The 24,476-nt window shown below is 44.8% G+C and overlaps 2 protein-coding genes across 2 annotated transcripts in view; both read left to right on the top strand.

The window, feature by feature from the left end:
* SEPTIN6 (septin 6) overlaps positions 1-638 on the top strand; it is a 66,673-nt gene extending 66,035 nt beyond the window's left edge. Inside the window, exon 10 of the mRNA XM_030305945.1 lies at positions 3-638. Within this exon, the coding sequence (XP_030161805.1) occupies positions 3-12 (10 nt within the window). The 3' untranslated portion in view covers positions 13-638. The remainder of the gene's footprint in view (positions 1-2) is intronic.
* Positions 639-8,091: 7,453 nt separating this feature from the next.
* Positions 8,092-24,103, top strand: NKRF (NFKB repressing factor). The gene is made up of 3 exons (XM_030305777.1): positions 8,092-8,778; positions 19,921-20,051; positions 21,118-24,103. Exons 1-3 carry the CDS (start codon positions 8,513-8,515, stop codon positions 23,073-23,075), a joined length of 2,355 nt encoding a protein of 784 aa, XP_030161637.1. The 5' UTR covers positions 8,092-8,512; the 3' UTR covers positions 23,076-24,103.
* Positions 24,104-24,476: the final 373 nt, after the last annotated feature.

Raw genomic sequence — 24,476 nt, 5'->3', positions numbered from 1 at the left:
AGCTTTTTTTAATCTTGTCTCCAGCAGCTGCACTAAGTCTAAAGGAGAAGACTGCCATTATAGAAGAGTTAGGGTTCCATATTGTCTCAAACCAGAAACCAACCAACCCCCTCTCCCCTCAAACTGCGCGCACACACACACACTGCACACTCCACAAGTGTTCATGTGTCCCTGTGTCCAGGCAAGAAGCTCTCTCCTGACTTACTTGGTATTTTAAATGGAAATATCCTAACCTAACAAGGCAGGAAAAGAACCTTCAGAGCTGGAGAATGGACCAAATGTGACCTCAGAGAGACAACTGCAGACGACTCACCCAAGTGTAAGTGACTGGGGCCGGAGACCTCAGCTGTGGGTGTGGATGTGCTGTTCACAAGTTTTCTGTTTTTCCTCTTTAAATGCCAATTCTCCGGTTCGATGGGTTGACTGTCTAAGGCCACTATTAAACATCTTTGAATACGGAAGAGAAAGCCACGCGACAGTCCTATCTTCAGCATTCACAGACCTTCTGCAGACCTCCCCTCTCAGCAAGGGGGGAAGTGGATCCGCTAACACTCAGGTGGGGAAGGGAGAGACAGGAGGCGGGTTTAAACTTAGAGCAAAATGACTTCATTCAACCCTCCAAGGCCAGTTGGGGTTTTGAGAGAGGGTTCCGTCCAACCCGGGTTCTGCAAGGAGAGCTTTGATGTTGAGAAATCTGCCTTGAATTCATTGGTTTAACTTGCATCAAAATACCATGTATGTGAGTGTGCTTATTCCCCGTATAGCCCATCGCCATTCCGCTGTCCAGGGTCTCCTGAGAGAGCCTCTTTGCATGTTTTCCAGAATCTGTGTTTGTTTTTCCTTTCTTCTCCTTCGTTCCCTTTTTTTTTTTTTTTTTTTTTTTTTTTTTTTTTTTTTTTTGCTCAAGAGTGTGACCAGTCACTGCCCCTCTGGGGCTTTCGTTCGCCAGGAGAAACCTCCCGAAACCAGCACTGTTTAGCTTGGTACCTTTCTAATGTCCATGTCAATTTTCAATAAAATTCAAAGAAATGCTCGATGGCTGTGTGATCTGATCTTAAATCCCTAAGGGATGCGTTCCACCACGGTTTGCCCTGGGCGGGGTGGGTGGCTGCCTTCCACGTGGATGACTTAAGGGGCTCAGGGAGGCGAGCCCGTGTGCAATCTTAGGAGGTGGGCCCTGCTGTGTCCCTCCTCCCCATTTAGGCCTGAAATTCCCACGGGGCGGGGTGGGGGTGGGGCAGGAAGTCCTCTACTTTTCCTTCATTAACGTGGATTTAACTGCTGCATTGAGCTGATTATCCTCCAGGATAAAAGGTGTCTTGGAAATGAAGTGCCAGATCCTCCCAAGATTCTGGGATGAGTTTTGATTCCTGAAGCAAATTCAGAACTCTGCGCCGCATGTTTTCTTTCATGTAACCCTGTGATGTGAGCATCCCGAAAATTCATGAACATGACTGTTCTTTATGACTGGAAAAGCATTCTATAGATAGCAAGTAGGACTTTATGTCCTGGGTCTACCAGGGAGGGAAGCCTTCTGTTGTCCCCAGCATTAAAGCAGACAAGAGGGGAGGACGGTCAGTTTTCGACAATTCCGGTTGCAGTCGAGGTAGGGTTTTCTTTTCCTCGGCTTCATTTTCCTATTGGTCAGATGCGGAGACCCTAGCGTGGTCCCTATCCTCTCTGTACCGGAGGAAACGACACTGGCCTGCGTCTGCGCAGCTCGCACACTAGGGGGCAGTCGAGAGAGAGAGAGAGAGAGAGAGAGAGAGAGAAACACTCGCTTATGACGTCACTGAGCAGGGGCGGGCACTTAGGTGTGGAAAAATACAGGCTCTGGAGCCAAGCACCCTTGCTATCCGTGTGTGCTCCGGGGCAAGTTGGGTTAAAAACTTCTCTGTAAAAGGAGAATATAAGTAATTCCCTTGCAGGGTGATTGTGAAAGCTACGTGAGCTAATGTAACTTAACGACCTGGTTGTTCCATAAGCCACAGCCCTTATTAAGGATGGAGTTTTCCCTTTACTTGGAGTACTTTAGGTTCCTCTAATCTAGGGTTTCTCAACCTCAGCACTATTGACTTTTGAGGCCAGAGACTTCTGCGTTGTAGGGGCTGCCCTGTGCATTTGTAGCCTGTTTAGCAGCGTCCCTACCTACTAGAAGTCAGTAGCACCCACCTCTCCCCCCAAGTTGTGATAACCAAAAATGTCTCTTGACGTTGCCAAATGCCTCCTGGGGGGCCAAATCGTCCCATGTTGAGAACCATTGTTGTAAGCCAGGGGTCAGCAAACTTTTTCTATAAAGGACCAGCTGGTAAGTTATTTTAGGCTTTGCAGGCAATGTGGCCTCTGCAACCTGTTCAACTGTTACTATAGCACAAACACAAAAGCAGCCGTAGATAACTATGTAAAAGGACTGAGCATAGGCTGGGTGCCAATAAGACTTTACTTATAGATACTGAAATTTAAAATTCACACGTGAGGGGCGCCTGGGTGGCTCAGTTGGTTGAGCGTCTGACTTTGGCTCAGGTCATGATTTTTCGGTCTGTGAGTTCGAGCCCTGCGTCAGGCTCTGTGCTGAGCCTGGAGCCTGCTTCAGATTCTGTGTCTCCCTCTCTCTCTCTGCCCCTTCCCAGCTCGTACTCTGTCTCTCTCTCAAAAATAAAGAAACATTAAAAAAAATAAAAATAAAATTCACGCGTGAATTTCATTTTCCCATGTCCTGAATTATTGCTGTTGATTTTGTCCAACCATCCAAAAATGTAAAAACCATTCTTAGCATGAGGGCCTTTCAAATGCAGGCGGTGGGACCAGTTTGGGCCTGTGAGCTGTAGTTTGCCGACCCCACCTCTAATGCATTTTAGTGCTTAGTGATGCATCAACGAACCCAAAGGCATTAGAAGTAACTGGCCAGTCGAAAGAAATCAGAAATAAAGACAAACGGCTGAACACTTAATGCAAGGTAGTGGGGGGTGGGGTGGGGTGGGCTTGGGAGATGGGTTTAACTAAAATGTGCATACAGTTTTGCTGGAGCATCGGTGGGGCCAGGGGCCTGCTGTGGCCATGAGGGCGTGCTCCTGGGGCACTGCTGAGCAGGTGACAACGCCAACTGCTTCTAGGGAGAGAGCTGGGCCCCTGGAACCCTCAACAAAGACCTAGCAACCAGGGCTCCAGTTGTAAACCCTGAGATTAAGCAGTACCCTCTGCTATCTGAAATGCCCCCACTTAGGGAGACTCCTCTCTTTGCCACAAGCACAGCTTTCTTGCAAAGCCACTCTTTTCAAATGTGGGTACCCCTTGAAATAGTTCTGTATCAGAACAGTGGTACCTCACGGTGGTTTTGCTGCCTGGTCCTACCTTACACTGGTGTCTCTCCAGATCCTGCACCACCTCCTAGCTTGTTTGGCTTGGGCTTTAGAAAGTCCCTGCCCTGGGTTCAACACCTGTAAAAAAGTATATGTCTATCTGTTATGTATAGACTTGGGGCCAAACTCCTTATTTTGGGTTTGGGCTTAAATTACTTGTGCTCAATCTAACAATAAGGATATACTGAACACCCTCTGTGGGTTCGGCCCAGTGCCCTATGCTATGGGGGATACTTTTGCATGAGATCCAGTTAGATTCTGCTTTTGAGGAACTTACAGGCTAGGCGCATCTCATCTACTCAAGCAGATGCTTCAATCCTTCCTGATACCCAGTCTTCATTCGAGTCCCTCAGTCTGCACAGGCCTCTCCTGGAGTTACAGAAACTATTTGGTGACTTTGTCTAAAATATCCTCTACTGATTTAAATCCTGCTTTCGAGGCTCAGGCCCTACCTTCTCCTTGACGTCCTTCTTGACCCCATCCACGTATCCTGATCTCTTCTCCATTTTCAAACTTCCTAGTTGAACTTTTATCTTTGCTGCCTCCTGTTTCAGAGACATCCCTCCCCAAGAGATGTTAAGCTTCCTAAGGGTAGGAACATCATTTATAGCGCTTCAGAGAGCCCAGTAAAGTTGGACACACAATAAAAAGTAATTAAGAGGTAGCTAGATTGAGATTTTTCAGCAATGTAGGGAGTTATTTCACTTTTCAAACATTTAATTTTGGAATTAAATTATGAGAATACTATAAAGTATATCCACATACTTGAGGCACCTGGGTGGCTCAGTCAGTTAAGTGTCTGACTCTTGGTTTCAGCTCATGTCGTGATCTGATGGTTTGTGAATTCAAGCCCCGCAATCAGGCTGTTAGCACAGAGCCTGCTTGGGATTCTGTCTCTCCCTTTCTCTGCCCCTTTCCTGCTTGCTCTCTCTCTCTCTCTTTCTCAAAATAAATAAACTTTAAATGAGACAAAATCTTTAAAAAATCTATTATTTTCATTTTAGGTCAAGGTGTTGCCCACTTTCTCCACTATATAATTACTGGGGCTTTTTCCCCCTTCTTTGCTACTAATAATCTGTGGAGGGAAACCATAAGTTCATGCACATATCCTACTGCTCCTCAAAAACTCCCCCCTAGATTTAGCATCTATTGATAATTCTTGCCTGAACCAATCTGCAAAATGACGATTTTCCAACTCGAGCACTCCCTTCATCTTTACTGGTCAGCACATAGTAAGTGAGGGCATTCCCTTCTCCCACGTTACTTCTTTATCTACTTTGTATCGCTGTGGACTTAGGGCTTCCTATTTTTTCAATAGTTCATTGCTGTCCTTAATAATTTTGATGCTCAAATTACCAAGAGTTGATCAGTGGGAGCACTCAGCTATTGCTTTTGATCCACTAGGAAACATTCTGCAAGAGGATATTGTAGTGTAGACTACTGTGGTCAAGAATTTTCGGTGATCTAATTTCTGGGGTCGTTTATGGGCGTGGAGTAGGGCCAGGCTCCAGGTTTCCCTCTTTTCATCACTCACTGACTCCCCCACAGGAAAGGGCAGGGAAAGGACAGCTCAGAGCTGTCAGTGTGTGTGTAGTGTAAAGACAGTGGCAAGGGCCTGTGTTAGAGAAAGATGATGGAGGAGAGGACGATGGATGATTACACCAAGTTTCTGGATCATTTTAGGATTGTGATGGCTGCCTTGGGGCACCTAGGCGGCTCAGTCGGTTGGTTAAGCATCTGACTTCGGCTCAGGTCATGATCCAGTGGTTCATGGGTTTGAGCCCCACGTCAGGCTCTGTGCTGACAGCTCAGAGCCTGGAGCCTGCTTCGGATTCTGTGTCTTCTCTCTCTGCCCATCCCCTGCTCATACTCTGTTCTCTGTGTCTCTCTCTCAAAAATAAATAAAACATTAAAAAAATTGTTTTAAAAGATTGGGATGGCTGACTTTATCATTGCTCCCTCCCACACCTCCCTTCAACCATTGTTCAGATAATTCCGCTTAGAGGTTTCAGCTCTTACTCACTGGGCTGAAGATAGGTTCGCTGAAGGATTTTTTGATCAGAAGGATTACCAGAGAAAGAAGGTCATGGAATATCATGCAAGTTTTTGTTTCATTTTCTAGAGGATGGAAGTGTTTTTTTCCATAGTGGGAATTACAAATGGAATCCAGTTATGGTGGTCCCAGGGGAAATGGCCCCTAACATCAGTTTCATTGCCTTTCATTTTTTTGTAACTTTATTTATTTTGAGAGAGAGAGAGAGAGCGGGGGAAGGACAGAGAGAGAGGGAGAGAGAATCCCAAGCAGGCTCTGCAGTGCAGACGCCTGATGCAGGGCTCAAACTCACGAAAGGCAAGATTGTGACCTGAGCTGAAGTCCAACACTTAGCCAACTGAGCCACCCAGGTGCCCCAGCCTTTCATTTTATAACCCAAGTTCAAAACTCAGACTGCAATTATTTGTTGCTATATGGTGGGAAAGCTTTAATCCACGCTGAGAGGAAGGAGTTTTTATTTTTTTCAAATCTCTTTCTAGGAGAGATGCGTATTGAATACAATGCTGATTTTGATAAAAGTTGGCAGTTTAGGCTGAAATTAACCCAGCTGTGAAATAATAAATCGGCTTAAAATGTAAGCTCCAAGAAAATGAATTGCACGAGATTGGGACAATGGGAAGAGCCTTCATTCATTCAGCAATTCATTTAATTCAACAAGTCTACAGGAGCCAGGTGTTGGTGGTGCTAAAACCGAAATGGATGAGTTTCTTGTTTTCATGGAGCTGCCATGGTTGGGGGAGGGCGGGAATAGCCAAGCTGTACTAAATGAATTTCAAACGGTGATACATTCTGTGAGGAAGAAGAAAAAAACAAAGCAACGGTGATACATTCTGTGAGGAAGAAGAAAAAAACAAAGCAAAACAAACTCAGGGCAGTGCAAATGACTGGGGGAGCACTGGCTAAGGAGTCAGGTGACCGAGATTCTGATCTCAGCTTTGCCGGGAATGGTCTACACCCTTCAGCAAGTCACTTTACCTCTCGGGCCTTATTTTTGTGACTCATACAAGGGTGACTTGAATGTATGAGCTCTGAGCTTCCTTCCTAGTATCGTGTTCTCTGACTTGATTTGAAGACCACCATGACGTCGATAAATCTGAATGCTTACCATTGAGTGAGAAACCAAGTGCATTCTGTGTAATGGGACAGACGTGGAAATAAATCATTATGAAACTGTAAAAAGTGCTATATCTTCTTAGTCCATGCACACCTACACATTAGATGTGTCACGCAATGAGAAATATGTCATTTAAAAATATAGACAATTTAGGGGCACCTGGGTGGCTCAGTCCTTTAAGTGCCCACTCTTGATTCGGCTCGGGTCGTGATTTCACGGTTGGTGGGTTCCAGCCCCGCGTCAGGATCTACACCATTTGGCATTCTCTCTCCCGATCTCTCTTTGCTTGGCATCCTCTTTCTCTCTTCTCTCTGACCTGCCTTCTCATGCTCTCTCGCTCTCTGTCTCGCTCAAAGATAAATAATATTTTGAGCGCGAGAGAGAGCACGAGTGGGGAAGGGGCAGAGAGAGAGAAAGAGACACAGAATCCGAAGCAGGCTTCAGGCCCTGAACTGTCAGCACAGAGCCCCACGCGGGGCTCGAACTCACAAACCACAAGATCATGACTTGAGTCCAAGTCAGATGCTTACCCCACTGAGCCAACCAGACGCCCCTAGATAAACATATTTTTTAAGTATGTCATTTAAAGACTTCAAGAGGGCAATGGGTCAAAGTCACCTCATCCAACGGTCCTGCCAGCGGGACGTTGAGTTTTACGCAGGACTATTCCCCCCCCCCCCCACCAAGACTGTAATCAGTTCTAGGATAACAGAAACACCCCTGTTCCTTTTTCCTTTGTATTTCCATTATATTGAGCATACATTAGGTGCTGTGTAAATTCCCGCTGAGAGACACTTCTTGATTACTTGAATAGCGCGGGTTGGCGGCAGACACTGAGGGAAGAAGCTCCACAGGTAGAGTGACACATTTCACTCCAGAGTGATTTAGCCATTTGCTACTGTGCAGCTTTCCCCCCCCTCTTCTTTCGGCCCCTTTTGGAATGCACTATGTTGCGCGTTTTAAATTGGTACATGGTATACGGAGTTGCTTGCAACTGCGGTCAGCACCGTGTCAACATGGTGTCTCCATTTGTCCGCAATTGGAATGGCGTACGGACGATACAAGTGGCTGGCTTGAGACGCGGCGCTGTGGATGATTTTCTTTGCAAGCGTGACCTTTCCCCTACGTTTTCACAATAAAATACAAAGCTAATGACGCACGGGGCAGAGGTTTTCAAGCTAGCCTCTGAAGAAAAGGAGCCTGGGCGAGCTGACTTTTTTTTTTTTTTTTTTAAGTGTGAAATCCAAACCGAAGTCCCTCCCCAAAGGGCACGGTCCCACTGTCGCACCCGCTCGGAAACCCAGGCCAAAGCGTCGGCCGAGCCGTCGTGCCGGCAATCGTCAGCGGGCGCCTTCCAGGGATTTCACGGACTCAAGTTCCCGAACGTCGGAGAACCTTCCAAAATTCCCTTCCCGAAGTCCCCGCCCCCCGCTCGTCTCCGTAGTGCGTCAAAGGCCCGTAGTCGTCATAGGAGGAAAAAAAAAATGTACGTCGCGCGAGATTCGGCGACGGGATTTCGAAGTTAGGGAACAGCCGCGGCGCACGCGTACTGGCCTCACAACCTCGGGGCGGCACGCGGGTAGGTAGGCTAGAGCCCAGAGGAGGGGAGGCAGAGCGTGCTGGTGTCTCCCCCGGTCGCCGCGCAGTGTGTGGGTCTGCGGGTCGCTGGAGGTGCGGAGCCCCGGGCCTGGCCTGGTCTCCCCGGTGCGCGTGTGACTGCGGCGGACGCCGTCCTGCGCCTCCGAGAGTTGGAGGAGTGCCGCGGGCGTGCGCCCCGGCGTCGGAACGTGAGCGCGTGCTCGCCGTTTCCTTTTTAACGGTCGCCCCCCACGCACACACTTCAGTCCCCAGAGAGTTGGTCTTCGCGCCTCGGCGCACCCCCTCCTCACCCGGCCCCTCCCACCGACCCCCCCCCCACCCCGTTCCCGCTCGCTCCTGGTGGGTAGCCGGCTTTATCCCCGGGGTCCCTGCTTGGGGGCGGAGAAGATGGCTGGCGGACGTCTGCTGTTGGGGGGCGACTTCCTGTCGCCGCCGCCGCTGCCCCCCCTCCCGCCGCCGCCGCTGCCGCCCCTCCCGCCGCCCCCGCCCGAGCCAGTGCTGGAGCAGTGGCGCTATAGCCACGAAAGTGACTGGCAGTGGGCTCTGCGGCGCAGCTTCATCTGTCGGCACCTGCACAGCTATCCCGGCGCTGCCCTGGACCAGCTCCTCGCGCTCTCCGCCGCCTGGACCAACCACGTTTTCTTGGGCTGCAGGTGAGGAAGGTGTGAGGGTCGGGTTACGGACCGGGGCAGGGGGCTCGGTGATGGGGATCGGGATAGAGACGGGGGCAGGATACGGATGAGGACTTAGAGGCTGGATGGAGATTGGGAGGTGCTGGAGGACTCCAGAGGGTTCGGTATTGGTCTGGGGGGTTGGCCGCGCGAGGTGGTAGAGGGTGCGGGAATCGCGGGAGCAGCTCCTCCAGGACCAGGGATGGAAATAAAGCAGCACCTGGAAGACGACTGATGAGAGGTGGTCATTGTGGTGGTGGTTTGGGAGGGCGTGGGAAATGACGAATAGCAGAATCTCGGACCTGCGTAGGACCTTCCAAGGATTGCGGTAGCCGCAGAGATATTCGACAGTCGGGGCTTCGAGGGTCTGCTGGGCGAGGGGGAGGGGAGGGATCCCTGCTAGTCTCCTCCTGACCACTCCCTCTTTCCAGCCCCATTAAATAAAACAACACCAGCCCCCCGGCGGGGTTTTACTGTGTTCTGCTGGGGAGGCGGTTTGTATGAGGTCTCTTAGCTGCAGGGTCCGCCTTGCTTGTAGATTTGCGCATAATGTGCCTGGACGCAAACAAAGAGATGGATATATCTATTCTAAAAATGGATTGCTCTCCTTTCACCTTGCATGTGATCAGAAGGATTAACATTTGGCCTGTGGGTGAGGTTTTAGGGGTGTGGGTGGGTGTGTGTGCGTGTGTGTCTGTGTCCGTGTCCCTTTCCTAGAACCTGGTGCATGTTCTGAACAGGCCTCTTTGAAAGCTCTTTGCATTCAATGGAGACTGCAGTATGGTTCCAACGCATTAAAACAAAACAAAACAAGATTACTTGGACCTGTGTCCTTCGGAACCCCCCAAACTAATCATTCCTTTGGTAGACTTGAGAGGCTTTTTTTTTTTTTTTTTTGACACTTAGGGCTTACGGTGAATTTTTTATTAGGATGAGAAATTCTGGAAAATGATCAGATCAAATTCAGCCAATTCAGTTCTAGGAATGACCATAACAGATACAGAAAAATAGGATTGTCCACATCTACCCTTAATTGTTGAACGTAGTATCCAGTATATACTTTGTTTTGCTCACTATTTTTTTCGATCACTATTTTTTTCCTATCTTCTCTAGGTTAGTATAATTTCTGCCTCCAGAGACAATGATTTCACTGGAGGAACTGGTTACAACTGGGGAAGCCTCAGTTATTAATTTAGATAAATCTAATTGACCTTCACTTAACAATATTATTGTTTGCAGTTGAAAATGTACTTTTATCCTGTAATTATAGATCTCCTTGATATCATAGAAAGTCCCAGGAAATCTGAATCCTGAAGAAAAAATGTACATGGGGGAGAACAGCTATCCTTTGTGTTAATAATAAATCTTACCTTTTCTCTAGAATGTGAGCTCCTTTGGGGAAGAGGTCTTTACTTTCTTGTTCACACCTTTATCCTCAGTGCCTAGAAGAGTGTCTTCTGCGTAATAGCCACTCAGTATATGTGTGGAGTGAACAGATGAATATAGCTTTATACTGTACAAAATGTATTCATTATTTATGTCTCTCATTTACTACAACAGCCTGGGGAATTAGGTGGTGTCTCATTTTTACAGCTAAGTCAATGGAGGCCAAGAAGTTAAGAGACTTTTCCAAGGTCCCGCAGTTGGGGCCAGTACCCAGGTCTTCTGATGCTCTTTCCACTGAGACACAGCTGCCATATTTGGGAAGGATGGACCAGGAGTGAGAGCAAGTAACTGACACAAGTCACATCATTATTATATCTCAGGATTTCGTTCCAAGAACAACAGCCCTTTATGTAACTAGGGCATTAAACAACACAAAACAGGCCAATGGTAGTTGGTGTTAAAAGCTCAAGCATTCAGGACATTTTGTGTGTGTGACACCATTCTTCATCATGTCACATTTTAGTTAAGTCAGTTCCATCCATACAAGAATTGCCATAACATTATCGAATAGCTTAACTGAAGAATAATGTTTGCATTATATCTGATCACATAGATACAGGACAAAGGGCAAAGGCAAGAAAGAATCTTGGAAGCTAGGGACCAAGTGCCGTTTTCCACTTGAGTCAGGCTTTATGTTAGCTGTCATCTTCAGGTGGGTAAAATCTATATTCCAGTACTTGTTAAGGTTGATGTTGGCAGAGCTCATTTTCTGGTCTCTTCCATGAGAGAAGACTGTTTTGTCGAAGGAACTGCAGAATACATGGTGAAACAGCCCGTTCTAAATTTAAATTGTTAATTTGTTGTTGTTCAAAGTTCATCCTTTGACTTTTAGAACAGGTTGCAAATAATAGCACTTTTATTCCCCTGCTGGAGGACTTTCTGTGTTCTGTTTTAGTTGGGGCTGAAATAACTCCTCCTAGGTCAAGGATAGCTTTGAAAACTTCTTGATCATAAGACCCAGCCAGGAGGAGCTCCCACATGATCAGGGAGGCAAACCATGTTTCATTCCTTTTGGTGATAGTAGTGATTTTCCCCACAACAAGCTTGAGTATCTTGTAACAGTGGTTCTCAAACTTAAGCCTCAGAATCACCTGTCAGGCTTGTTAAAACACAGATTGCTGGGCCCCACCCCCAGAGTTTCTGATTCAGGAGGTATGGGGCAGGACCCCCAAATTAGCATTTCTAACAACAGCTTTATAGGTGATACCAGTCCACACTATGAGAACCACTGCTTTATAGGATAAGCAATGTTTTCCAGTCAGCTTTTTCATCATTTTCCGGGCAGCCAGGAAGCTCAAATAGCTGAAATTATTTCTCTTCACTCTTATTTGTCTGTTTCATAAAAGTAAACAACCTCTCAAGATTTGTTTCTGCAAGCAATTTCTAAGATATGTCCTGTGGCTAAAGAAAAGTTAGCACAGTCTTCTAATCAGCTGCACGTACAGCACTTATATAATTGTTTGTATGAATGCCTAGGGAACCGTGCAGTGTTTTACTTAAAAACTGTAGATAATGCAACAACCATATTTAATAAAGCAGAATGTTTGGTTAAGTGGAGCATTCTCTTTTCCAATCGTTCTTCATCGATAGGATCAGAAGAAGAATCCTGGCCTATTGATCTTTGATGAGATGTTAATAGGAAAAAATATATCTTAAGATGAAACCAGGTGTGTCACCTTGATTGTTTGTCTCTTCCTTGTTAAGAGACTGGTTTCTGGAAGGTAGGTGGCCAGTTGCATTCACGTTGTGAAAATAACTTTGCACGTCGGTAGCATGCATCAGCCACCAGCTAAAGAAGTGGGAGTGAGAGCTTTCAAAAGATTGATCAATAATCTGGTTGTGTGTTATTCACTTACGATGTTAGGAGTCTTATTAATAGTTTTGAATAAATAATTTTATACATGGGAATTCTGATCTTTGCTTAGTTTTGAAACCCGGCTTTTTTTTTTTTTTGAACCTAGTAGAGCAATTTAATAATTTTTTTTCAATTTTGGAAGCATTGAGGCACCTGGATGGCCCAGTCAGTTAAGTGCCAGACTCTTGATTTCGGCTCAGGTCATGATCTCATGGTTCGTGAGTTCAAGCCCTGTGTTGGGTGCTGTGCTGACAGTGTGGAGCCTGCTTGGGATTCTCTGTCTCCCTCCCTCTCTGCTCCTCCCCCACTCACTCTCAAAAATAAACCTTAAAATATAAATAAATAAAATCTTGGAAGCATTGCTGAATGTTTGTTAAATTTCAAGTGCCACTGTAGATCTTAAGTATGCACCTATCTTTTTTTCACAAGTGTAAAATTCATGGGGCACCTGCCTAGGTGGCTCAGTTGGGTAAGTGTCCAACTGTTGATTTTGGCTCAGGTCATGATCTCATGGTTTGTGAGTTTAAGCCCCATATCAGGCTTTGTGCTGACAGCATGGAGCCTGCTTGGGATTCTCTGTCTCCCTCTCTCTCTGCCCCACCCCTGCTTGCTTGTATGCTCTCTCTCTCTCTCTCTCTCAAAATAAATAAATAAAAAGAATGTAAGATTCATAAGGTGAAATGTTTTTGTCTGTTATAAATCCTCTTTATGTATGCCAGGCATGAGGGGACTTGAATAATGTCCTGATTTCCAAAAGCTTCGTACATAATAAGCTGTCTTTGAAGACTCTAAAAACCTGCTGAGGTTGTTTGGTTTTGTTTTTTAAGCATTTATGATCAAGTGGGTAAATTAATAGACATAAATATATAATACGCATGCATCTTAAAATCACTTGATTAGATTTGCCTTAATGACCTTTATTTACATCATGGTCTCTCCGTAAGAGAATATTGTATAGCCATTAAAACTCATGTGGTAAGGGGCGCCTGGGTGGCTCAGTCGGTTAAGCGGCCGACTTCAGCTCAGGTCATGATCTCATGGTCCATGGGTTCGAGCCCCGCGTCGGGCTCTGTGCTGATGGCTCGGAGCCTGGAGCCTGTTTCAGATTCTGTGTCTCCCTCTTTCTCTGACCCTCCCCCATTCATGCTCTGTCTCTCTCTGTCTCAAAAATAAATGTTAAAAAAAAATGTTTTAAAAACTCATGTGGTAATGACGTAGAAAAAAACTTATTGTAAGAACAACGCCGTCACCCTACCAGATTGCATATAGATGATCTGATAGGAATTTTTTGGGGGGTGGTATGGAAAGCATAAAAAAGGAATAAAAAGTAAACTCCAAAATGTTAATGAAGTTATCAGTGGTTGAATTTGCAGGTGCTTTGCTTGGTAGGTTCTCTAAAATTTCTGGAGTAAAGGTGTTACTTAAATCTACAGAGGTGCCTGGGTGGCTCAGTCGGTTAAACATCCAACTTCAGCTCAGGTCATAATCTCACAGTTGGTGAGTTTGAGCGCCTGCATTGGGCTTTCTCCTATCAGCGCAGAGCCTGCTTCAGATCCTCTGTCCACCCCCCACCCCTCTTCTGCTTTCTCTCTCTCTCTCTTAAAAATAAGTAAAGTATAAAATATATATATATACATATATGTGTGTGTGTGTATATATATATATATATATATATATATATATATATATATAAACCTACAGAAAAAATATAATGGAGAACAGTAATGAAAGCTTTACTGGCTTGGCTTATTTACAATTTGTGGAACCAGGGGCACCTGAATGGCTTCGTCGGTTGAGCGTCTGACGTCGGTTGAGCGTCTGACGTCGGTTGAGCGTCTGACTTCGGCTCAGGTCATGATCTCTCGGTCCGTGAGTTCGAGCCCCATGTCAGGCTCTGTGCTGACAGCTCAGAGCCTGGAGCCTGCTCTGGATTCTGTGTCTCCGTCTTGTTCTGCCCCTCCCCCACTCACACACTGTCTCTCCCCTTCGAAAATTAAATAAACATTAAAAAAAAATTCAGTTTGTGGAACCAGGGGTGCCTAGGTGGTTCAGTTGATTGAGAGTCCAACTCTTGATATCGGCTTAGGTCATGATCCCGGGGTCATGGGATCAAGCCTTGCATCCGTCTCCATGCTGAGCATGGAGCCTGCTTAAGATACTCTCTCTCTCTGGGGCACCTGGGTGGCTCAATCAGTTAAGCATCTGACTTCAGCTCAGATCATGATCTCATGATTCATGGGTTCGAGCCGTGTGTCAGGCTCTGCTGACAGCTTGCAGCCTGGAGCCTGCTTTTGGATTCTGTGTCTCCCTCTCCCTCTCTCAAAAAAAACAAAGATATCCTCTTTCTCCTTTCCTGTCTCTCTCTGTGCCTGGGTGGCTCAGTTGGTTAAGCATCCAACTTCAGCTCAGGTCATGATCTCATGGTTCCTGAATTTGAGCCCCACATTGGGCTCTCTGCCCCTCCCCTGCTTGCACGCATGCTCTCTCTTTCTCTCAAAAATAAATAAACATCAAAAAAATTTTTTTTCAAGATTCTTGGGGTGCCTGGGTGGCTCAGTTCAGCGTCTGATTTCGGTTCAGGTCATGATCTCACGGTTTGTGAGTTTGAGCCCCACATCAGGCTCTGCGCTGACAGCCTGCTTGGGATTCTCTCTCCTCCTCTCTCTGTCTCTCCCCCACTCATGCTTGCTAGGTCTCTCCCTCAAAAATAAATTAACATTAAAAAAAAAGGTTCACCCCTGCTCACGCACTCGTGCTCGCTCGCTCTCTCTCTCTCTCTCTCTCTCTCAAATAAAAATAATAGGGGCTCCTGGGTGGCTCAGTTGGTTAAGCATCAGACTTTCGATTTCAGCTCAGGTCTTGATCTCACAGTTTGTGGGATTGAGCCCTCCGTCAGGCTGTACACTGACAGGGCAGAGCCTGCTTGGAATTCTCTCTCTCCCTTTCCCTCTACCCCTCCCCTACTCGTTCTTGTTCTCTCTCTCAAATAAGATAAACTTAAAAAAAATAAGAAGTATTTTATGGGAATGCAATCCTAAGGGTCTTGTTAAAGACTCTAGGTTAATATTTGCATTGTTCTCTGAAATGTTGAGAGTTAGGGACTATACAGTCTTTCCCATTATTATTTGAGCTGGTTGGGTTTCCTCAGTGTTATGACTAATACTAAGCTGTCTGTGTTCACAACCTATGCAAAGGTTTATTTTTATAGCCCATGGGTGATGTTGAATTTTGTGGCAGATGTAATGAACAGGGAACAGCAAGTAGGTATAATTATTACTACTGTTGGAAGAAACCCGAGACAAAAGTGAATGGAATGAGCACCGGATGCATGCCATTTACAGCTGTACAGCATATTTGGAATCAGGCTGGAATTGAAGGTCTGGAGGGTATGCCTGGAACTCAAGGTGAGTGGCTTGAGTATAGTACCAATTCAGGTAGCAAAAGTGGCATTACAGGTTTAAGATTTATAGACTTTCATTTTCACAGTCATTTGTGTTCATCCTATACCTTGGAAATTGAACTCCCAAATATGGATGGAAGTGATATATAGAAAGTACAGCGTTTGAGGCTCTACTTTCTGCTGTTTAGGTAAGAATAAGGGAACACAAGGTTGCTCTTGGCATTTCCATACCGATAGCAGCAGCAGTAGCAATTATCGGTGGAGAGTGCAGGTTACGACTGAGCTAGCTTGTGGTAATCTGTGAAGGCCGCCGCGTCTCGATGCTCCGCTTTGCGAGGAAAGCTGTCCAATGGGTGTGGAACCGGTTGTGCCAAAAGTGGGAAACGTTACCCTCCTTCAAGTTCAGAACCTATTCATGTAAAGGGGTGATAGTTACTCGCATTCAGAACTTTCTTCCCAAATGGCACCCAGAGTCTTTCTTTTGGTCATTGGCCAGGAAAGGCTCTCAAGGTAGGAAGGGTGAGTAGGTCCCCATGGTAACAAAAACTTCACTTGAGCCCGTATGTTTGTTTCTCTGCAGTTATATGATAGTCTGTCAAGCAGCCAATCTGCTTTATAAGGAGCCCTTTTAAAAATCGTTTTGGGGTGCCTGGGTGGCTCAGTCGGTTAAGCGTCCGTCTTCAGCTCAGGTCATGATCTCATGGTTCCTGAGTTCAAGCCTGCTTCGGATTCTGTGTCTCCCTCTCTCTCTCTGCCCCTCCCTGACTCCTCGTGCTGTCTCTCTCTCTCTCTCTCTCTCTCTCTCTCTCTCTCTCTCTCTCAAAAATATACATTAAAAAAATTAAAGTAACACACAAAAGTAAAAGACCTTAATGGACCTCCACGTGCCCATCACCTGACTTCGGAAATATCAACAGTCCGTCATGCTGTCCTCGTTTCATCTATTATGCCCCCCGTTCCTTGTGGGAGATAGTCTGGAGTATATTAAAATCTTGGGGTACCTGGATGGCTCAGTTGAGCATCAGACTCTCAATTCTCTCTCTCCCTCTCTGCCCCCACCTTGCACTCTCTCTTCTCTCTCTCTCTCAACTTTCCAAATACTTCAGTATGTATCTGTACCAGATAATTTTTTTAATTTATGTTTTTTAAGTTTATATGTTTGAGTGAGTGACGGAGAGAGAGCAGGGAAGGGGCAGAGAGAGAGGGGGAGAGAGAATCCCAAGCAGGCTCCACACTGTCAGCACAGAGCCCGATGCAGGGCTTGAACACATGAACTGTGAGATCATGATCTGAACCGAAATTGAGTGAGATACTTAACCAACTGAGCCACCCAGGCACCCCAAGAATTTTTAAAAATAGAGTTATAACGCCATTATTTACACTCAACAAAATGAGCAATAATTTCTTAGAATCATCCAATGTCCATGTTCAGTCTTCTCCATTTGTCTCAAAATGTATTTCTTTCAGGATTTTATTTTTTAAGTAATCTCTACACCCAACGTGAGGCTCGAACTCACAACCCGGTGATCAAGAGTTGCATGCTGTACCGACTGAGCCAGCCAGGTGTCCCTCAAAATGTGTTTTACAGTTGGTTTGTTTGATTCATGGTCCAGACCAGGTCCATACGTTGTATTTGGTTGATCTGTCTGCTTTAACCTGTAAACCCGTTCCCCTGTCCTTTTTATTTTCACGCTATTTGATGAAGAAATTGGATTGTCACATAGTGTTTCCTTCGTTCTGGATTTGGCTGGCTATGTTCTTGTGGTGATGTTTAACATATTCCTGGGAATTAGGGGCTTGATTAGGTTTGAGTTCGATTATTTAGAGGGCCAGAATACTTTATAGATAGTGCTTTGAAATTCCTGTCATCACGTAAGGGGACACATGTCTGCTTGTCTCATTTTTCGTGATACTAAGATTATAAAGTTCCCATCCACTTTTTTGAATTGAAATTTTCATTGAGATCATTGTAGCTTCACAACGCAGTTGTAAGAAATAATACAGAGATGCCCTGCATTCTTTAATCAGTTCCCCCAATGATAACATTTTGCAAAATTATTGTGTAATATCATAATCAGGATAATGCCTTTGTTCACAATCCACTGATTTTATTCAGATCCCCCCAGTTTTACTAGTACTCGTGTGTGTACTCAACTTACTTAGTTGAGTACAGTTTATCACATGTGTAGGTTTGTGTAGCCACTACCATAGTCAAGATATTGAACAGTTCGGGTACCACAAGGATCCCTCTCGTGACCCTTTTATAAGCACATCCCTTTCCTTGCCCCTCGTATGCAATATTGTGTGTATCTGTTTATTCCTTTTTATTGCTGAGTAGTGTTCTGAGGTGTGTATGTACCAGAGCTTAACCACCCACCTGTTGAAGGACTTTCGGGCTGACTGCACGTTTTGGCTGTTACAAATAAAGCTGCTGTAAACGTTCACGTACACGTGTTTGCGTGAACATAAGATTTGATTTCTCTGAGATAAACGGCCCGAAAAAAGTGCAGTTGCTAGGTCCTGTGGTAATTGTGTGTTTAATTTTGTAAGAAACTTCCAAGTTGTTTTCTAGAATGGCCCTTCCAGTTTACACTCCTACCGGCAGCGTATGAATGATCCGCATTCTGTGTCCTTGTCAGCGTTTGATGTTGCTGTTTTTTACTTAGCCATTCTGAGGGTGTGTTGTGATACCCCGTTGTGGTTTTAAATTACATGTTCTCTGACGATTAATGGTGTTGACCATCTTTTTGTGTGCTTATTTGCAGTGCGCCTGTCCTCTTGGTTAAATGTTTTTCACGTCTTTTTGTTCATTTGTAAATACGTATTTTTTACGGTTGCATTTTGAGAGATGTTTGTACTAGATACTCGTTTTTTTGTCAAGTGTGTGGTTTGCAGATGTCTCTCCCAGTCTGTAGCTTGTCTTTTCATCCTCTTCGCAGGGGCTTTAATTTTGATGAAGTCCTTCTTACCAATTTTGCCTTTTATGGGTCATACCTTTGGTGTCCAGTATGAGAACTGTTTGCCTAGCCCTAGATGCTGAAGATTTCTCCTGTATTTTTTCAATCAGTTTTGTAGTTTTACATTTTACATTTAAGTACATGATACATTTCAAATGAATTTTTGGATGAGAAGTAAGGTTTAGGTTAAGGGTTTGTTTTAAACATTTACTCATTTTTGGGGCGGGCGCAAGGGGGGAGGGGCAGAGAGAGGGCAGCAGAGGATCTGAAGCGGACTCTGTGCTGACAGGCTGACAGCCCGATGTGAGGCTCGAACTCACGAACCGTGAGGTCATGACCTAAGCCAGAGTCGGATGCTTAACCGACTGAGCCAGCCGGAAGCCTGTAGGTTGAGGTTCTGTTTGTCGCCTAGAGATGCCCACTTACTCCAGCACCATTGGTTGAAAATGCTGTCCTTCCGCTGTTGAGTTGCTTTTGCAGCTTTGTCAACAATTAGTTGAGCATGTTTCTGGGAGTTGTTTCTGGATTCTTCCCCATCAGCTTTTTACCTAATAGATTTAGCAGCCGTTGCTGAGTATTTCTTAGTTGCTCAGAGGTACGATTTATACAGGAAAATTCCAGATAAATGCTTGCTTTCTTCCTTTAATACTACCTGTTTTGGAATAATGACTTGATTCCCTTACTGATGCTCAAGTTGTCTCACTTTGCCAGTAGTAGTGTATTCAGATTGGCTTCTGAGTCCATTTGACACAACCCATGAGGTCTTTCATAGCTTTCTTGTTTCCAAGCACAGTAATCTCTCCCACGTTCATCTTGTACATTTCCTGCTCCAGACTTGGAATCAGCCGTTCCCCTAAGGACCCCGGTTCCTTTTTGTGGGAAATGGCAGAGACCACAGTCTGGATGTTAACAACCCAGCCACTCTTAACACTCTTAGTACTTCTATAAATATATAAAGTGGTTATTTACATATAGTATACATATATGATAGAAAAAAATGAATCATGAGTCTATATGAGTACTTGCAAGTCAAAGATAAGATCTTCCCCTAAATATTTTAAAGTTTATTTATTTATTTACAGAGTGAGAGAGAGTGCAAGTGGGTGGAGGGGAACAGAGAGAGGAGAGAGAGAATCCCAAGTAGGCTCTGTGCTGGTAGTGTGGGCCTGAATTTGACGAAGTGAGATCGTGACCTGAGCCGAAATCAAGAGTCAGACGTTTAACCCACTGAGCCACCCAGGCGCCCCCACTTAAACTTCTTGATTTTATGTTTTGTGTCTTCTAATGAAATAACATAATTACTCATTTGATAGGTAAATGTTTTAGAGTAGATTCTTCAGTTTTATAGCCAAGATGCTCTGTTGATAAGGTCCTCTGGGAGCAATTACAAGATTGGCTCATTTAGAAGCTTTTTTCAAAACGACATTCTTGTCTGTTTTAACTATAGATTATATTAATTTAAATAGGTACAGCCCACGCCTGATGGAAAAAATTCTGCAAATGGCTGAAGGTATTGATATTGGGGAGATGCCTTCATATGATCTGATGCTGTCCAAACCTTCCAAAGGTCAAAAACGTCACCTCTCAACATGTGATGGTGAGTATGCTTGTTTCTGGAAGGTGGGATTTGAAGAAACGACATGGCTTTTTCAGAATGATATGAGCGTGCTATGTGATTTTAAATAGCATGGGTAACATTGGACTTACGTAAAAGAGTTTTAACTTTTAGTTATGTACAGTATTTTGTTGTTGTTTTTCCCGAGGATGCTAAATAGAACTGAACACTAAGAATACTGAGGTCACACTATAATGCTATCCTTGAAGTCCATGCCATGGAACCTCCCTCCAAATAGAACAGCCTTATTACTCTGATCATTAGAACATCTAAGTAACTAAATCCTCCTGGATGGGTCCAAGATGGACCAGCTTTCTGCTGAACGGTGTTACAGGGAGGAAGCTCTAGTGTCTGCTATAGCCTCGACAGAGAGTTCTTCCGTAGCTTTAAATTTGATATCCCCCATAAATCATTAGTTCCCAGCTGCTATTTGTTCTAGAAATGAAACATAGCAAACCGCCCTTTTGTGCTGAATAGGTCGGAACTAAGATTTTGACTTGAAAACCTTTGGGGTCTTTTGATGATTATTATTCTTTGAGTTTTAGTCACAGCTCTGTAGAGAACGATCACAGAGTCACTCACCCCTGGTACCAAAGAGAGAGGCTGTGTAAACGCCACTGGCCGTCATCTCTTTTGCATCAGAGCCATCTGTTCCATTTGCAGGTTTTCAGAAGGGCGCCTTTCAGCACAGGTGGTGTGAGAGTATACTGGAACTACCTCTTTCTCAGTGCACTTCACCTGTGCTTGAACTCATTGGCTACAAAAGTTTCCACCAGTCACGTGTGGTGGTGCCCTGCGTACTTGATGCAGTGGCATATTTTCTATCAAGTTTCTTCCCTTACACTTAGGACAGGGAACATCCGTCCTTATGCTGGAATCCTACGTTGATGCTTGAGTCCCTTTGCCTAGATGACCTGAAGTTTTTGTGATGGGAAGTATCTTGTACCGACAGTGCCACTTGCAAATAATACAGTTGGTGCTCTTTTCCTGTTTGCTTCTTTTGAAATATTCCCTCTTTAATGAATTGTAAATTTCACTCATTCTATAGGTCAAAATCCTCCTAAAAAGCAAGCCGGTTCCAAATTCCATGCGAGACCTCGTTTTGAGCCTGTACATTTTGTAGCTAGTAGTTCAAAAGATGAAAGACAGGAAGATCCTTATGGCCCTCAGACAAAAGAGGTAAATGAACAAACACATTTTGCCGGCATGCCGAGAGACATCTACCAAGATTATACTCAAGACTCTTTCAGTATACAAGATGGGAATTCTCAGTATTGTGATTCATCGGGATTTATTTTCACAAAAGACCAGCCTGTATCAGCCAACATGTATTTTGACAGTGGGAACCCTGCCCCAAGCAGCACATCACAGCAGGCAAACTCTCAGTCAGCTCCTGAGCCTTCACCGTCACAGACATTTCCTGAGTCAGTGGTAGCTGAGAAGCAGTATTTTATTGAAAAATTAACAGCGACTATCTGGAAGAACCTTTCTAATCCAGAGATGACTTCTGGATCTGATAAAATTAATTACACATATATGTTAACTCGGTGTATTCAGGCATGTAAGACAAATCCTGAGTATATATACGCTCCTTTAAAAGAAATCCCTCCTGCTGACATCCCCAAAAATAAAAAACTTCTAACAGATGGTTATGCTTGTGAAGTTAGATGCCAAAATATCTACTTAACCACAGGTTATGCCGGCAGCAAGAATGGGTCCAGGGATCGCGCTACTGAGCTAGCTGTAAAACTCTTGCAGAAACGTATTGAAGTTAGAGTTGTCCGACGGAAATTCAAGCACACGATCGGGGAGGACCTTGTGGTGTGTCAGATTGGCATGCCTTCCTATGAATTTCCTCCAGCTCTGAAACCACCAGAAGAGCTGGTGGTGCTGGCCAAAGATGCTTCTGGGCAGCCGATTTTTAATGCTTCCGCCAAACACTGGACCAATTTTGTCCTTACGGAAAATGCAAACGATGCCATTGGCATCCTTAACAATTCTGCCTCATACAACAAAATGTCAGTTGAATACAAGTACGAGATGATGCCAAATCGCACGTGGCGTTGTCGAGTGTTCTTGCAAGATCACTGTTTAGCTGAAGGTTACGGAACCAAAAAAACAAGTAAGCACGCAGCTGCCGATGAGGCTTTGAAAATCCTTCAGAAAACACAGCCCACTTACCCATCTGTCAAAAGTTCACAGTGCCAAACAGGTTCTTCACCCAGGGGATCTGGAAAGAAGAAGGATATAAAGGATCTCGTAGTTTATGAGAATTCTTCGAACCCGGTGTGCACGCTGAACGACACCGCTCAGTTTAACCGGATGACGGTCGAGTACGTGTACGAAAGGATGACGGGCCTCCGATGGAAGTGCAAGGTGATTCTGGAGAGCGAAGTAATTGCAGAAGCAGTTGGGGTGAAGAAAACCGTCAAATACGAAGCTGCTGGAGAAGCTGTAAAGACCCTCAAAAAGACCCAGCCGACCGTCATTAACAACTTGAAGAAAGGAGCTATTGAAGACGTGATTTCAAGAAATGAAATCCAGGGCCGCTCGGCAGAGGAGGCTTACAAACAACAAATCAAGGAAGATAACATAGGAAATCAGCTGCTGAGAAAGATGGGCTGGACGGGTGGCGGGTTAGGTAAATCTGGCGAGGGCATTCGGGAGCCCATCTCCGTCAAAGAGCAGCATAAGCGAGAAGGGCTGGGTCTCGATGTAGAGAGGGTGAACAAAATCGCCAAGAGAGATATTGAACAGATCATCAGAAACTATGCCCGCTCGGAGAGCCACACGGATTTGACTTTCTCTACGGAGCTGACTAACGATGAGCGGAAGCAAATACATCAGATTGCCCAGAAGTACGGTCTTAAGAGTAAGTCGCATGGGGTAGGCCACGATAGGTACCTGGTGGTAGGTAGAAAGAGACGGAAGGAAGACCTCCTAGATCAGCTCAAACAGGAAGGCCAGGTGGGGCATTACGAGCTTGTGATGCCTCAAGCAAATTGAGATGTTGCTAATTTATTTTGGAAATGCCCGACGAGGCAGATTTGTGAATTAAAGAAATGCTACATGTCCTGACTGCAGAGTATATTCATTCTTAAGATGTTTCACCTTGTTCATTTCATATAGTGCTTTATTAGGTATTGGAACCCGAAGAATTCGGTCCACTTGTATTAGCTTCATTCAGCAGAGGATACTGTGCGGTTATTGTTTGTGTCTCTGATATCGCTGTGTCCCTCAGATTTTGCTAGTTTGTACAAAGCGAGAACACACGTCCAAATGGAATTTCACCCCGAGAGAGAAATTCTCATTTGAAAGGGCATAGCACAGCAATCTGCAACAATATGTAAAGTTGATATCGACGACAATAAAACTACCGTCTTAATTCCAGACTTACTGAAAATGTCAGATCGTTTTGTATTACTATTTTCATCTTTGTGTGAAGCCAGTTAAAGAATGTTTAACAGTAAATTGTGCTGTACGTGTAAATGTCCTTACCGACTAAATGATGTAAAACTTTCTTAAGGTAATTTTAGTGTTCCTTTATTTATAACTTCTACCATGTGGTTTCCAGAATATTGAAAGTGATTTACTGTATCTTGTGATATAGGAGTTTTAACCAATTCTAGTTTTCATGCTGAGAGAGCACTACTTGAGAGAGCAGTTGAAAAGTTTCAAAAACTTTGATTCAGTCTGAAGAAAGGAAGCTGGAGCTGTTTGTTCTTGGTGCCTTGCAGAGAGACTCACAGCAACTCTCCGTTATAGCTTTTTCACACGGTTTGGACGTACCGCACGTCCGAGGCGGCCACAACCGTGGTAGAACTTGGTAAAAAGACTGCAGATACATTGGTGCTTTGATGAAAAGGTCAGTTGGCCGGTCCCTCTCTCAAAAAGCTTACCAAGCCCCAAAAGCCAACTTTGTAACATATTTAAAACTGCTATTTTCGCTTATTTCTGGAATGTAAAAAAAAAAAAATGTATAAAAAGAATTAGCATATGCTTCCTGAATAAAAAGGAGCCAAAGTTGATCAAAATGGTGGCGTGCTTATTTCCGGGCAGCAGCCTAGTGGCGACACTTTGGATCTTTGGAGGGGGGAAGTGGTGTTTGCACAAAATATTTCCACCCCAGAGCGCATGTGGATGAACATAAAAGGACTTGGCAGATACGAACAGCTAGCCAGTCACCCGTCACGTTTTCCTATGGCCCAGCCTGCTGGCTGCAACCAGATCTCAGGCTGTTTGTTTACTTTTACGTGATTTGGGTTTTGTATCTCAGAGCAGGTATTAATATTTACAGTATTACTATTTAGAGAGGACTATTCATATCGGTAGTTAAAACACTCCCAACGAAATGACAGGGCAGTTAGGTTGCTCACAGTGTCTTAAAACGTTTAGCACCGTATCTGA

The sequence above is a fragment of the Lynx canadensis genome, chromosome X (assembly GCF_007474595.2).
Source record: "Lynx canadensis isolate LIC74 chromosome X, mLynCan4.pri.v2, whole genome shotgun sequence".
Taxonomy (NCBI): Eukaryota; Metazoa; Chordata; class Mammalia; order Carnivora; family Felidae; genus Lynx; species Lynx canadensis.
The sequence above is the reverse complement of the archived record's forward strand: the minus strand, read 5'-3'. Positions and strand labels throughout refer to the sequence as shown.

Excerpts from the sequence above, each read along its gene's own strand:
- NKRF (XM_030305777.1), top strand. The coding sequence starts at position 8,513 with ATGGCTGGCGGACGTCTGCTGTTGGGGGGCGACTTCCTGTCGCCGCCG. Across the intron at positions 8,779-19,920 it reads CACGTTTTCTTGGGCTGCAG|GTACAGCCCACGCCTGATGG; the intron begins GTGAGGAAGGTG and ends TAATTTAAATAG. Across the intron at positions 20,052-21,117 it reads TCACCTCTCAACATGTGATG|GTCAAAATCCTCCTAAAAAG; the intron begins GTGAGTATGCTT and ends CTCATTCTATAG.